We start from the raw sequence: 13289 nt of genomic DNA on the forward strand, positions 1-13289 counted from the left end.
CCAGGGACTGTCCTCAGCCCTGGACACATAATCATACCTTCATAACAACTCGGACATAGGTTCTGTTGTCACCCCGCCTTTAGAGACAAGGAAACTGAGGCTCAGACAGAGCGGCCCAGGCCCAGGGCCTTCCAGCCATACAGACCGGGTTTGATCTCAGCCGGTCAGGTTCCAGAGTGTGTGATTGTGGCACTAAGACTTAAACAGAGGACCTTTTAAATCCACACAGACGACGTGTCCACTATATCAGCTCACCTCAATGAATCCGAAACGAAGTGCTGCCATCAGGCACCTGGTAGGAGAAATGCCTGGGCGCTTAGAGACGCCGTTACTACCTCAGTTTGGGTATTGGAAAAGGATTCTGTTTCGGTCACCTCCGTCCAAAGTCCTTCCACCTTGTACCCTAGGGTCCCCTTTGTGTAAACCTTCAAGTGTTACATGAGATATTGGGGTGTCACTAAAAAATGCTCCATGAGGCTCTATAAAAATCACCGTTAACATTTTGGGAAGAACCAAAGCTCTGCTGAGTGCTCAGTTATTGGCACGTGGGACCCAGCTGCCCTAGTGCACGTCGACCCTCATCACCAGCAAGTGTCACATCGCACGACTCCTAAGCGCAGTGGCTCTCCACTGCTCCCTTACTACACGTGCCCGTCCCGCATGGAGACAGGTAACTCAGGGGTTCCTTCCGTGAAGGCAGCTTTCCAATATGTATCGGGGGTAATGACAGCTGTAAATCAAATCGAAACAAGTTAGCAAATTCCAAACGTTTGCTCCAAGACTAGGAGACAAAACTTGTTGCCAGTTTCCTTTCTAAGAAAACGTAAATGTTACATAATTAAATACTTTTTGGTCCAGTAATCTGAAAGGTTGAAAGTGCCTGTGAGAATATGTGAAATGGAAGAGCTACAAAATAACTACATCAGCGAAAGTTTGCGAACTGGGCCTGTCCGCGGCAGGGCCGCCTTCTTCACGCCTGTTCGTCACGGAGTTCTGCCTGGGTCACGGTCAGAACAGCGAAGTCGGGACGCGAGACCCGCGTCCGTCCCTGAACACTAGGAACCGAGCGGAGGCGACCGCAGGGACCGGTGTGGGCCGGCTCAGCGGGCCCCGGCGCTCGGGACCACCCGGCCAGGGCCCACCCCCGCGGCCACCCCGCGGCACTCCGGCCCAGCCCCGCGACCCCGACCCCGCCCTCCCCGCCAGCCCGCGTCCCCGTTAGGAAGCTCCGGTCGGCGCGTCGCTGGGGCTCGGGTACCTGTCAGGACCGAAGGCCTCCCGGACTGCGGCGTCCACACGACCCTCAGGGCCTTCCTCCGAACCTTGGCAGCGCCGCGCCCTCGGCGGAGCTCAGGTGGCGCCGCCTCCGCTGTCCTGGGCCCGCCCGCAACCCCAAGCGGCAGACGCGGTGGCAGCCGAGGAGCAGCCCCGGCCGCCTACGCTCAGCGCCCAGGCCGCGGCCGCCGCTCTCATGACAACCAGACCCTTCCGCGCCTGCGCGATCCCGCCCTGCCCAGCCGCGCCTGCGCACAAGGTGGTGCTCCCTGCCCCCGCGTCCCCCGGGCCTTCTGGGTAATGGAGTTTCCGGGGAAAGCGCGCCTGCGCACAAGGCGGCGCGGCGCCTCCCTCTCCCCGGACTGCTGAGCCCGCTAATGAAATTTCCGGGGAAACGACGCCGGTGCGTAAGGTGGGAGGGCGCCTCCGCTCCCCGGGCCTCCTGGGTAATGTAGTTTCCTGGGGCGGCGCGCCACCGTCGTCCCCTTCGCGGAGTCCTCCAGGAGCCGACCCTGGCGGTTCGGGTGAGGACGCACCGGAGCGGCAGACCGAGCAGGTGTCGCCTGCGGGGCCGGTAGCCCTGAGGATGTCTGCGGTGTTGCGGAAGCCCAAGACGTTCAAGCTGCGGGCCCTGCACAGCCAGAAGAAGTTTGGGGTAGCGGGGAAGAGCTGCCAGGAGGTGCTGCGGAAGGGCTGCCTCCACTTGCAGGTGCCGCCGGGGCCGCAGTCGGGGGTCGGGGGTCGGGGGTCCGGAACGGGGGCTGCGTGCCGCCACTTGCAGGACCCCGGGCCGGGGGCGAGGGAGGCTGTGCGAGCTTGCCCGGGCTCTGGGGGGATGGGACCACGCCGAGCCGTCCGCTGTCGCCCTCGGCCTGGTGGGGCGCAGGGTGTCCCGGAGTCCCGACAGCGGCCCCGTGAGGCGGGGACTGTGCTCGTCTCTCCGCAGGCGGAGAACCCGAGCAGGACCACGGTGCCCGCCGCCCCGCACCGTCTCGGCCCTTTACGTGAGCTGTCATGGGGTCCACGACAAAACCCCGTGAATCGGGTGCGAACGCCCGCGTTTCCCAGACGGGACCCGGAGGCGGTGCATGGGTGCTGCGCAGAGGTGGCCTCCGACTTCCGGGCCGCCTGCTGCTCGCGGCGGGGCCGCGTCTCCGCAAACGACGTTAGGGAAGCCGCTGCCCGGTGCTCAGCCGCTGACCTGCTTGGGAGAAATCTGGGAGAATAAAAATGCTGCTTTTCCACTTAAAAACGAGGGGTGTGGGAGGTGGCCGAGGGGCTCCAGGGAATCAAGTGCATTGCCGTTAGTCCCCTGAGACCCCTGGAGTCAGGAACTTCTAGCTCCTCAGCCCCACCCAGAGCACAAGGGGTCTGGGACGACGCCTTCCCTCTTCTGACCGCGAGGGTCACGACCGCTCTGGCTGAGATTCAGGGACTCAGGTTCAGTGCACATCTGCTATCTCTGCGTGTTAGGACACAGCCACTTGGCCTCTCTGGGACTCAGTTTCCCCTGGTGTAAAACAAAGGGGTTGGGCTCTAAAGACCACGGAGCACTGATGGAGGATTTCAGCCATCATTCTCACTCTTACTGTTTTCGTTCCCTTGGCTGGGTTTAGACCAGCGCTGGGGTGAGTACCTGTGTGGGGTGAGGCTGATGGAGAAGTTGCCATCACAAAACTGATCAGTCGAGCAACAGAGTGCCAAACCTCCGCAAATGCACAGTCCAGTGTGCTGGGCACACTTCTGTAGACAGAGGCAAAGCGTCATTTTCAGTAAGATGCTCTCCTTAGTTAACCAGTGCCCAGGAAACAAGGAGCACACTACGTGGGTGTGTCCTGACACCTGTCAGGTGATGTGCCCTCTAGATAGGGACGTGTTTATAGGCTTAGCGCCAGCAGCTGTGTCATTTTTGGAAACAGGCTTGGATTTTTACGTGCCCCCGAGGAGCTCATTTTGAAAGGGTTCTGTGTGGTGCACCCCACAAAGCAGTCGCCACTGCATATGTAATTTTATGAGGCTTTTCATATTTTAGAAAGACCTACAGTAGGTGCCCTCATTTCTACACACTGATTCTTCAGACACCGGTGCTTGTCTCGGGTGTTCACCCCGCTGTAGTGCGCTGACAGCATCTCGAGTGTGATTCATTAAAACATACTTCGTTCTTGTTCTTGTGAGGGCTGCACGTGGAAGGACCTCGTGTCACCCCCTCCAAGATCCAGTAAGTAAGCGTCCTGCCCTGCTCTCCCCGCTTTCCTTCTACCCAGCTGCCCGTTCATGGCTCCCGCCTGTGCCTCTATGAAGATGGTACGGAGCTGACTGGAGATTACTTCTGGAGCATCCCCAACAACTCAGAGCTTGTGCTACTCACCGAAGGCCAGACCTGGCAGGGCTGTAAGTGGTGGGACCTTGGAGAGTGGCAGGGAAGCGGGCGGGGCTGTGCAGGTGGTCAGGGCAAACGATCTGGTAGACATGTCTCCAAGGAAGTTATTCAGATGGTCAACAAGCACGTGAAAAGATGCTTGATGTCAGTGAGATTTACCCCACACCACGAGGATGGTAAGTGCTGGTGAGAATGTGGAGAAACTGGAACCTTCATGCATTGCTGGTGGGGTGTAAAATGGTGCAGCTGCTGTGGGGAACAGTGTGGGGGTTCCTCAAACTATGAAACAGAATCACAGGTGACCCAGCAGTTCCACTCCTAGGTATATACATATATGCATATATACTCAAGAGAAATGAAACACAGGTTCACATGAAAGCTTTACATGAATGTTATAGCCGCTTTATTCATAATGGCCAGAAATGGAAACAACGCAAATGTCCCTTGATGGACAAATGGATAAACAAATATGGTGTATTCAAACAAAGGACTATTATTTGACTACGAAAAGGAATGAAGTCCCCCCACAGACTACAACATAGATGACCCTTAAAAACCTCACATTAAAGTGAAAGAAGCCAGGGGCAGCCGGATGGCTCAGTTGGTTAGAGGGCGAGCTCTGAACAATAGATTTGCCGGTTCGATTCCCACATGGGCCAGTGAGCTGCGCCCTCCACAACTAGATTGAAGACAGTGAGCTGCCGCTGAGCTTCTGCTGAGCTTCCGGATGGCTCAGTTGGTTAGAGCTCTCAAAAACAAGGTTGCCGGTTCAATTCCCATATGGGATGGTGGGCTGGGGACCACCTGCAACTAAAGATTGTACACAGCAACTGGACTTGGAGCTGAGCTGCGCCCTCCACAACTAGATTGAAGAACAATGACTTGGAGCTGATGGTCCCTGGAGAAACACACTGTTCCCCAGTATTCCCCAATAAATCTTTTAAAAAAAAAGTGAAAGAAGCCAGTCACAAAAGACCACATAGCATTCCACCCTTAGCTTCTCCACCCATGTCCAGAATGGAGAAGTCTGTAGAGACAGAAAATAGCTCAGTAAAATAGCTCAGTGGTGGTTCAGGGCTGGGGAAAGGGATGGAGAGGGAGGAGATGACGGCTAAAGGATAGAAGGTTTTGAGGGGACGAAAATGTTCTGAAATTTGATGTGGACACGCTGGCACAATTCTGCATAACTAAGACCCACTGAGTTGTACATTGCATATGGGTGCATAGTGAGGAATGGAAATTAAATCTCAGTACAGTTAAAAAAAAAGAAAAAGCAAAGAACCACCACACTGTTTCCAGGAGCGGCTGTACCCCATTATATTTCCATAGCAACGTATGAAGGGTGGGGTGTCCGTGCAGCCGCTCTCTAGCTGTTGGTTGTGCTCTTCTTCATTTTATTTATTTGTTTATTTATTTATTTATTTATAAAGATTTTATTGGGGAAGGGGAACAGGACTTTATTGGGGAACAGTGTGTACTTCCAGGCCTTTTTTCCAAGTCGAGTTGTTGTCCTTTCAGTCTTAGTTGTGGAGGGTGCCTTTCAGCTTCAAGTTGTTGTCCTTTCAGTCTTGGTTGTGGAGGGCGCAGCTCAGCTCCAGGTCCAGTCACTGTTTCTCGTTGCAGGGGGCACCACCATCCCCTGCGGGAGTCGAACCGGCAACCTTGTGGTTGAGAGGATGCGCTCCAACCAACTGAGCCATCCGGGAGCTCAGCGGCAGCTCAGCTCAAGGTGCGGTGTTCAATCTTAGTTGCAGGGGGCGCTGCCCACCATCCCTTGCGGGACTCGAGGAATTGAACTGGCAACCTTGTGGTTGAGAGCCTACTGGCCCATGTGGGAATCGAACTGGCAGCCTTCGGCGTTAGGAGCATGGAGCTCCAACCGCCCGAGCCACCGGGCCGGACCCTGTCCATTTTCTAATTGGTCTTTTTTAATGTTGAGTTTTGAGAGATTTTTTTTTTCTAATATATTCTGGATGAGTCTTTTGTCAGATAGGTGTTGTAAATAGTTTCTCCTACTCTGTAGCTTGACTTTTCACTCTCTTACAAAGAGAAAGGGTCTTTCACAGGGCACAGGTTTGTAATTTTGAGGAAGACCGATGTGCCCATGTTTCCCTTTATGCTTGTGCTTTTGGCATTAGTTTGAGAACTTTTCACCAAGCCCTGGTTCCTAAAGTTCTCACCTCTGTTTTCCGGCATCAATTGCTATGATCCTGGGATGTCTCCTGTAAGGGTGGATTGCACTGACGCTGGGACACTGAGCAGCCTCGAGGCCCTGGACCGACCCCGGTTCTGTGTGCACACTGCTGAGTTGTGTTTGTAAGACGCTGTGAAGGCCTTGGTAGACTTCGGCTCAGCTTGATCCTATGTGCTTGCTCGGGGGGCTTGGCGCTTTGGGGCACGTGTGAAAAGTCTCCTGGGGACGGCGGTAAAGTGAGTGGAAGAGCTGGAGAGAAAGGTCTCGTGTGAGGTCCAAAGACATGGCGGTTTTGTTTGGAGAAGGCTGAAAGGAAGGAGGCCGTTGGCTTGGGTGGCACTTTTGTTTTCCGAAGCACATGCCATGTCTCTCTCATCTGTCCTCACCCCACCCTGAGGGGTGGGTGCCAGGTTCGAGGTCCAGAGGACCGCGCTAGTTGGTGTTGGGTAGGACTGCAGCCCAGGACAGTGCCGAGATTTGGCAGCTCCCCGAATGGAGAGGGGCTGGACATGTGGGAGCCCTTTGTCACACCAGCCGCAGTCATGTGTCTTCCCAGGTGACACCCCAAGGACTGATGGCTTTTCTGTGTGTCCCCTGTTCTCGTGGCAGACGTGAGTGACATCAGTTGCTTCCTCAGCATGTTCCACAGGCCGCATGTGGAGGTCATCCAGGCCGCCCGGCAGCTGCTCTCCGGCGAGCAGGCCCCGCTGCGGCAGAAGCTCCTGGCCGACCTCCTGCACACCGTCAGCGAGAACATCTCGGCCGAGACCAGGGCCGAGGACCCGCCCTGGTTCGAAGGTGCCTCGTGGATTTGGATTCGGGGCCGAGAGGGGTGGGAGTGGGAGGACACGGCAGTAGAGACCAGAGTCTATGTCAGTTCCCAAACGAGGGGCTCCCCAAACGAGGGGCTCCCCAAACGAGGGGCTCCCCAAACGAGGGGCTTGCCTAGCTTCTCTGCTCATGGTGGCTGGATTCCGGGCTGCCTAGAACTGGGTGGGCAAGTACATAACATACGATTCACCATCCTAACCACTGGTGAGTGTCCCACTCAGGGCCTTAGGTGCAGTCACCCCGTTGTGCAGCCATCACCACCATCATCTCCAGAACTTTCCATCTTCCCCAATTCTGTCCCATTAAACGCTCTCTCCCCCGCCCCCTCCCCCACCCCCTCCCCGCCCCTCCCCCGCCCCCTCCCCCGCCCCCTCCCTAGCCCCTCCCCCGCCCCCCCACCCCCTCCCACGCCCCCTCCCTAGCCCCTGGCACCACCATCTACTCTGTGTCTCGGTGGATTTGACTCCTCCCACGACCTCATGCGAGTGGAATCGTGTGACTGGCTTATCTCACTCAGCGTAGTGTCCTCCAGGGCCATCAACGGACTAGCAGGTGTCAGGACTTCCTTCCTTCTTCGGGCTGAATGGTATTCCACTGTGTGGATGGATCACATTTTCCTTATCCATTCATCTGTCAGTGGACACCTGGGGTGTTTCCACCCTTTGGACCGGTCAGTCCGAGGCAACCCTGAGAGGCTGTAGCCCTCTTAGAAAACGGGGGCTTGAGGTGTCCCCAGGCAGACGCCCCTGGGTGGCGTTTCAGAGTGTCCATGCCCGTGGACCACAGAATTGCCCCAAATGAGCAAGAACCAGGGACAGCGTGTGTGGCACCCTCAGAACCTGCTCAGCCTGTGCCTCCTGGCCGAGGACAGGCCATGGACTGAGTGCAGGGGACCTTGGCTTCTTCCTGCCAGGTTTGGAGTCCCGATTTCGGAACAAATCCAGCTATCTGAGATACAGCTGCGAGAGCCGGATCCGGAGCTACCTGAGAGAGGTAGGGCCACGTTACCGGCAGGTGTGCTGGGCGGGTTTGGGTTTAGGCAGCTGGCTGTGCTGTCTGGAAGCAGGGCACCACCGCTCGGAGCTCATGTTGCACACGTGTGTTCCCAGTGCTTGTCTGGCACAGTTAGCTTGTGACTTCTGGCCACACACAACGAGATGCTGGGGTCTGTCCTTCTGCCGCGCTCTGGCTGGGCTGGCTGGTGCCCCAGCCAGCTCAGCTTTCATCCTCTCCCATTCGCATGTGATTCTCCCTATGGGTTTTCAGTGGAAGTGATGTTTAATATCTTCATGTGAGGTGGTTCGATTTGGACGTGACCCATGCCAGTAAAGATCTGTCCCTGGTCCCATGTTAGCTGATGGACGAATAACTGGGTCCCGGGGGACTGGCACTTCACCACAAGGGTGGGGTCTGTGCGGCCCCTGCAGACCTTTCACAGAAGGACACAGAGGAGGGGCGGCTTTGGGGCAGCTTCAGGAAGGGGTTGCCGGGCTCTGCGCTCCGTAAAGATAAAACTGTCCACGTGTGGTTCCCTTGGGATCCTGCGCAGAGGCTTGGGGTGTCTCTCAGGGCGCCGTTCCCCATGTCGGGTGAGCGGACGTCAGTCACAAGGCGGTCCGTTCCCTAACTGCAGACAACCCTCCCACCCCACACCATGACTGTCCGCACCAGGCACGCACCTGGGACGAGAGTTTCATGTTTGGTGGAAAACTGCCCCCAGCTCTGTGCTGCACAGAGATCCTGTTACACAGAAGGAAAGCTCCGGCGGGCCTGGCCACTCCCCGTCCTCCTCATGTCTGACCGGCCGTGCCCCTCCCGCTCCCCTGCCTTGCTGCCCAGAATGCACGTCCTGCACTGGCCACCCCGTGGTACTTCGTGAGTGGGCAGCAGGGGTGGTTGTTCCTGCCACTCCGTTTCTTCCTGTGCAGCAGCGGCCAGCGCCAGGGAGACAGGGCCCAGGGTGCTGGCGCCTGAGTTTGTTATGTGCCCGACTGTGACTAAAACTCCATGTCATAGCCCAGAGACTCTCCCAGGGTTGGGCAGCCGCGGCCTGTGTCAACGCTGGGACCCCAGGACCCCTGGAGGCCGTGGCTTTGGGTGCACGGGAGCCCGACTGCGGGCTCCGGGCCTCAGCACCAGCACTCAGCCGTGCCCTTGGTGCCCTCCAGGTGAGCGCTCACGCCGCCGTGGTGGGAGTGGACACCCGGCAAGAGTACGTGCGCATTGTGGACGCCATGGGCCAGAAGCTCAGGGCTGCGCAGTACAACGGCAGCTACTTCGACAGGGGCGCAGACGCGGGCAGCCGGCTCTGCACACCGGAAGGCTGGTTCTCCTGCCAGGTGAGCTGTGCCCTCTACCCTGGGGCCATCTGAGCCTGTCCTCCCGCGCCCTTGGCCTGCTGGGCAAGGCCTGGTGAGGAGAGGCGGCTCTGGGCGCCAGCTCCTCTTTGCAGTGAGGGGAGGACACTCAGCCAGCAGCACTGTCAGCCCCTCGAGGGCCGCTGAAAGGCTGCTGGGCCCACGCAGAGCTTCTGTCCAGCTGTGTGCACGGGCCTGAGCCCTGCATTTCTGACAAGTTCCCAGGTAACACTCCCGCTGCTGTGGGTGGGGAGACAGCTGTCCCCAGAGCAGAGATGTCGCTTTGGCCTAAGAGGAGGGGGACGTTGCTTTGGGTGGACTGATAACAGAAGGACAGTTCAGGAGCCTCTGAAAAGCATTTTGTTCCCTTGGGTAAACTTTCTAGATGACAGAGAGCTCAGGGATTTCAGGGTTTGTGGCTGGATGTGACATTTTGGGCACTGCCGAAGCTCGACTCTGGTGGGTGCCATCGGCTGGAAGCAGCATTTGGAGCCTGGCAGGCAGACGTCACAGACATCGCTCACTGTACTGCCCTCACTCCTTCCAGCCTCCGTTTTGGTGCAGTGCCAGCTTTGGTCCAGCCTGGAGTGCTGATGGCATCGGGCGTCCCCTGCCCTGCTGAGCTGTGGAGAGCCACTGAGGTGGCACCTCTTGATCTGAAGCCTTCACCTTGTTCTCTTTCGCCCCAGGGCCCTTTTGACATGGACGACTGTGCGTCCAAACACTCCATCAACCCCTACGGCAACAGGGAGAGCCGGGTCCTCTTCAGCACCTGGAACCTGGACCACGTGTGAGTACGCGGCCCGCAGCGTCATTAGCATATGCTGGAGAACTGCTCACGGGTCCCACGACTCCCGAGGGGCCTGTTGCTGCCAGGGTGCCTGGGGCTACCCGGCTGCCTTGTGCCGCACGTGCTGAGCTCAAAGGTGTCACTGGCATGTGGGGTGGGAGGGGCTGCCGGGCACACACTGCTCCTCCCCCGTGTGACTGCGTGTCACTCAGCCCTGCGGGCCCGGCCGGGAGCTGGCTCCGGTCCCGTCCACATGCGTGTGACCTTACGTGTCCCCTCCCACCGCCTGCTCCCATTGTGGAGGGGGTCGGTGGTCAGCGTGCCCGCTTCCCAGGGCTGCGGGAGGACGGGCCGGGCCTCTCGGGGTCCAGTCAGCGGCCGTCACAGGGTCCTGCACGTGAGGCGTCCTGCCTCCACCAGGATGAGCAAAACTCTTGTCAGTTATGCTTGCTTGTTCTACAAAAGGGAAGACGTGGAACATCTCAGTATTTTAAATGAGGCCCTTTTATAGAATTTTCCTGCTTTATGATGACAGATCTTCAAATGCCCTTCAGTTTAGTTTTACTTGTAAGGTTCTACAAAAAAAATGTTCATATATTATTGTATTATTATTTTTTTTGGTAACTGTACACATAGATAAAAGAGTGGAAGCAAGTAAGCCACATTGTTGTTGGGGGGAGTAGTTGTGATGGGACTTGGGGTGACTCCCAGACACCCAGTTTTTTCTGTATACTTTTCAGTATTTAAAAAAAATGGGCACCCGTCCAATTTTCAAAGCGGGACAAGCAGAGCTGCTTGCATCAGGCTTTGCCGGGCAGACCTGACCCGGCGCGGCCACGTTCTGTGCCGGCACTTTGATGCGTCTGTGAAGCACGTGCCCATTCTCGTCCTGCTGACAGCTCGCTGAGTCTTCTGTGTGTCGTGGCCTCCCTGCTTCTTCTGGGGTGGTGCCAAGTGTGGTTTCTTTTGAAATCTTAACAGGTTTCCACTTGTCTTTTCCAGTAAGCAGCCCAACGTTGTTATGTTTTAGCTACAACCAAGAGGAAACTACACTTTAACTGTCTGTGGTTTACTAGGCACGTGTCTGTGCGGTTGTGACAGCAGAAAATGACCCTCTCTGACCTTCCTTTCCAGAATAGAAAAGAAACGCACCATTGTCCCCACACTGGCTGACGCGATTAAAGAACAGGTTGGAAGAGAAGTAGACTGGGAGTATTTTTACCGCCTGCTTTTCACCTCAGAGAATCTAAAGTTAGTTCACATTGCCTGCCACAAGAAAACCACCCACAAACTCAGCTGTGACCCACGCAGAATCTACAAGCCCCTGACGAAGGTGAAGAGGAAGCGTGCTGCTCGCAAGTACCCATGACGCGGGCACACGTTCTGCACCGTGGCCAGGCCTGGTGACCTGAGTAACTTTAACTGGTGCTGTTTGAAAACTTAAACAAAATCTTCCTATGAATTTCTGATTTCCCCACCTTTCTGAATCTGTGTCCTGCACCCCTGAGAGCCCACAGCAGAGGACAAGTCTGGTGCAGTGACGGGACGTGGGCAGGGATCGGGGCCCGTGTCTGCCATGACTGGACCTGTTTTGTACACTCGTGTGGCACAGTCTGTGTGCTACACGCGTTGTGACCAGAACGGATCACTCCCACCCGAGGGACACGCTGTTTGCTTCTGTCAGCTCTGCTGGGTCTTCCCTCCCCACGCAGGTGGGGGGCCCCATCCTCTAGACTCCTAAATGCTCAAAAATGGGTGGTGCCCCGTTTTGGGTAAAATGTTTACACTCCATAAAGAACGCACACCGATGTCCCCGGCCTCACTACTTATAATGGCGCCAGAGGGAAACCTTCCAAGTGCCTGGCAGTCGGCAAACGGCTGACTGTGCGTTATGTTGAACCCTATGAAATTGCTGTTTTTGTAGCGCCCAGAATGGCCAGGTAGCATTAATTTCAGGACTCCACTGAATACATCTACACAGCGCAAAACTGTGTACAAATGGGACGGTGTCTCATAAATGCACAAGCAAGTAGCCTAACTATGCAGAGTTATGATCTGTTTCATAAAAGGCTACGAGTGTGTCCCACACGTGTCAGTGTGTGCAGAGACAGTGTGCAAGGGGACACACGTCTATGAACAGCAGTGATCCTGGGATGGGGTGGGGTGTGACTGGATTACAAAGGACCAATTTTCTGAATCGTGTTTACAACACAGCTGGCCCTTCACACTGCGGGTTCCACACCCGCGTGGGGCCTGGGGACGTGCAGGGCCGACTGTGGCCTGCTCGTCTCCATTTTATGTCAGGGACCTGGGCACCGCGGGCTTTGGTATGGGAGGAGGGGGCCTGGAACCCATGCCCCGCGGACACCCGAGGAATGGCTGTACTTGAAATTTTTTAAACGTGCATTTATTTCATAATTTAAAAGATTTACTTTTTACATTTTGTAACATTTGAATTTTCACATTTATCATGTAATCGGAAAAAGCAATAAATATTTTTCATAAATAGACATGTCAAAAAAAGTTTGCACTCATTGAAAATGATGAAAATAAAGATAAAAAGACGGGGTCAATGATTTAAAAAAATCCTAACCCCCCTCCCGTTGCATTTTCTTCACCGAAATGTAGAAATACCTTACATTGAGCCTGTTCTGTGAGGAATGTTGGTAAGGCTCACCTTGCCATGCCGTGTCTACCTGTCGGATCAGGGCGTCCGGGCCGAGGGGCGCCCTCTTCCCAGGTCCCCAGGCACATGCCCGTCTCTGGAGCTCACAGACCCCATCTGTCAAGGAGCCTCCGAGGTCCCTCCCCCTGAGACCGCGAGTTTGGGGAATGGCTGGTCCACCTTCCAGGCCCGGAAGTGCAACTTCTGCAGCGCATCTTCATGATTCGCTTTCTTGACCGCTGTCTCAGCAGAGCGGAGGGCGCCTCGCCCAGCCCAGCCGCGCCGGTGCCACTCCCGTCACTGGGCTCGGGAGCTGACTACTAGGAGGGCTTTTGGCGGCTGCCCCACGGCTCTCAGCTCCTGTACCTCGCCCCCCGCATCTTCCTGCTCTGCAGTTTCATTTCTGCAGGCGGCGGGAAGCTGAGAGCCAAGCTCGCTGAGGCTCTGCTCAGAGGAAACTGAGGACTCCCAAGGCTCCCCTGGTTGCAGCGTTTTGTTGTTTCCTGCTTGCTTCTGAGCCCTCGGCCACGGGTGCTGGTTGTAGACTTGGCGGGGTCACCCGTCAGGAGTTATGTCACCCAAATTAGATTAGGTAGCTGAACCTCTTTGCAAAATATGGGTTTGTGGTCTGTGCCTTCTCAGCACAAGGAGGGGAGGTCTTGGAGCTGGCGGTGGGGGGAGGCTCCTGTGAGATGCAGGCACGAGGTCACCCACTGCCGGAGGGCCCCGGTGGCCAGAATGTGCTTCGCAGGGACAAGCCCCGTGGGTGACTGTCACGGTTCAGCCTGCTGCAGTGC

General features: G+C 56.4%; 2 protein-coding genes across 6 annotated transcripts in view; one reads left to right on the top strand and one right to left on the bottom strand.

Annotated features, from left to right (window-relative positions):
• The window catches only part of CEP104 (centrosomal protein 104), a 43411-nt gene extending 41912 nt beyond the window's left edge, over positions 1-1499 (bottom strand). For all 5 annotated transcript variants that reach the window (XM_033115765.1, XM_033115764.1, XM_033115766.1 and 2 more), the window contains exon 1: positions 1259-1499. The gene's annotated coding sequence lies outside the window, so the exon portion shown is untranslated. The remainder of the gene's footprint in view (positions 1-1258) is intronic.
• Positions 1500-1643: 144 nt separating this feature from the next.
• Positions 1644-12322, top strand: DFFB (DNA fragmentation factor subunit beta). The gene is made up of 7 exons (XM_033115774.1): positions 1644-1984; positions 3540-3666; positions 6459-6647; positions 7594-7673; positions 8849-9019; positions 9727-9827; positions 10962-12322. Exons 1-7 carry the CDS (start codon positions 1862-1864, stop codon positions 11194-11196), a joined length of 1026 nt encoding a protein of 341 aa, XP_032971665.1. The 5' UTR covers positions 1644-1861; the 3' UTR covers positions 11197-12322.
• Positions 12323-13289: the final 967 nt, after the last annotated feature.

This window comes from Rhinolophus ferrumequinum, chromosome 9, assembly GCF_004115265.2.
Source record: "Rhinolophus ferrumequinum isolate MPI-CBG mRhiFer1 chromosome 9, mRhiFer1_v1.p, whole genome shotgun sequence".
Classification (NCBI taxonomy): domain Eukaryota; kingdom Metazoa; phylum Chordata; class Mammalia; order Chiroptera; family Rhinolophidae; genus Rhinolophus; species Rhinolophus ferrumequinum.

Bases quoted from the DNA above. Each gene is read 5' to 3' on its own strand.
- DFFB (XM_033115774.1), top strand. From the start codon at position 1,862: ATGTCTGCGGTGTTGCGGAAGCCCAAGACGTTCAAGCTGCGGGCCCTG. The intron at 3,667-6,458 runs GTAAGTGGTGGG...TTCTCGTGGCAG, and splicing joins AGGCCAGACCTGGCAGGGCT to ACGTGAGTGACATCAGTTGC. The intron at 9,828-10,961 runs GTGAGTACGCGG...CTTCCTTTCCAG, and splicing joins ACCTGGAACCTGGACCACGT to AATAGAAAAGAAACGCACCA.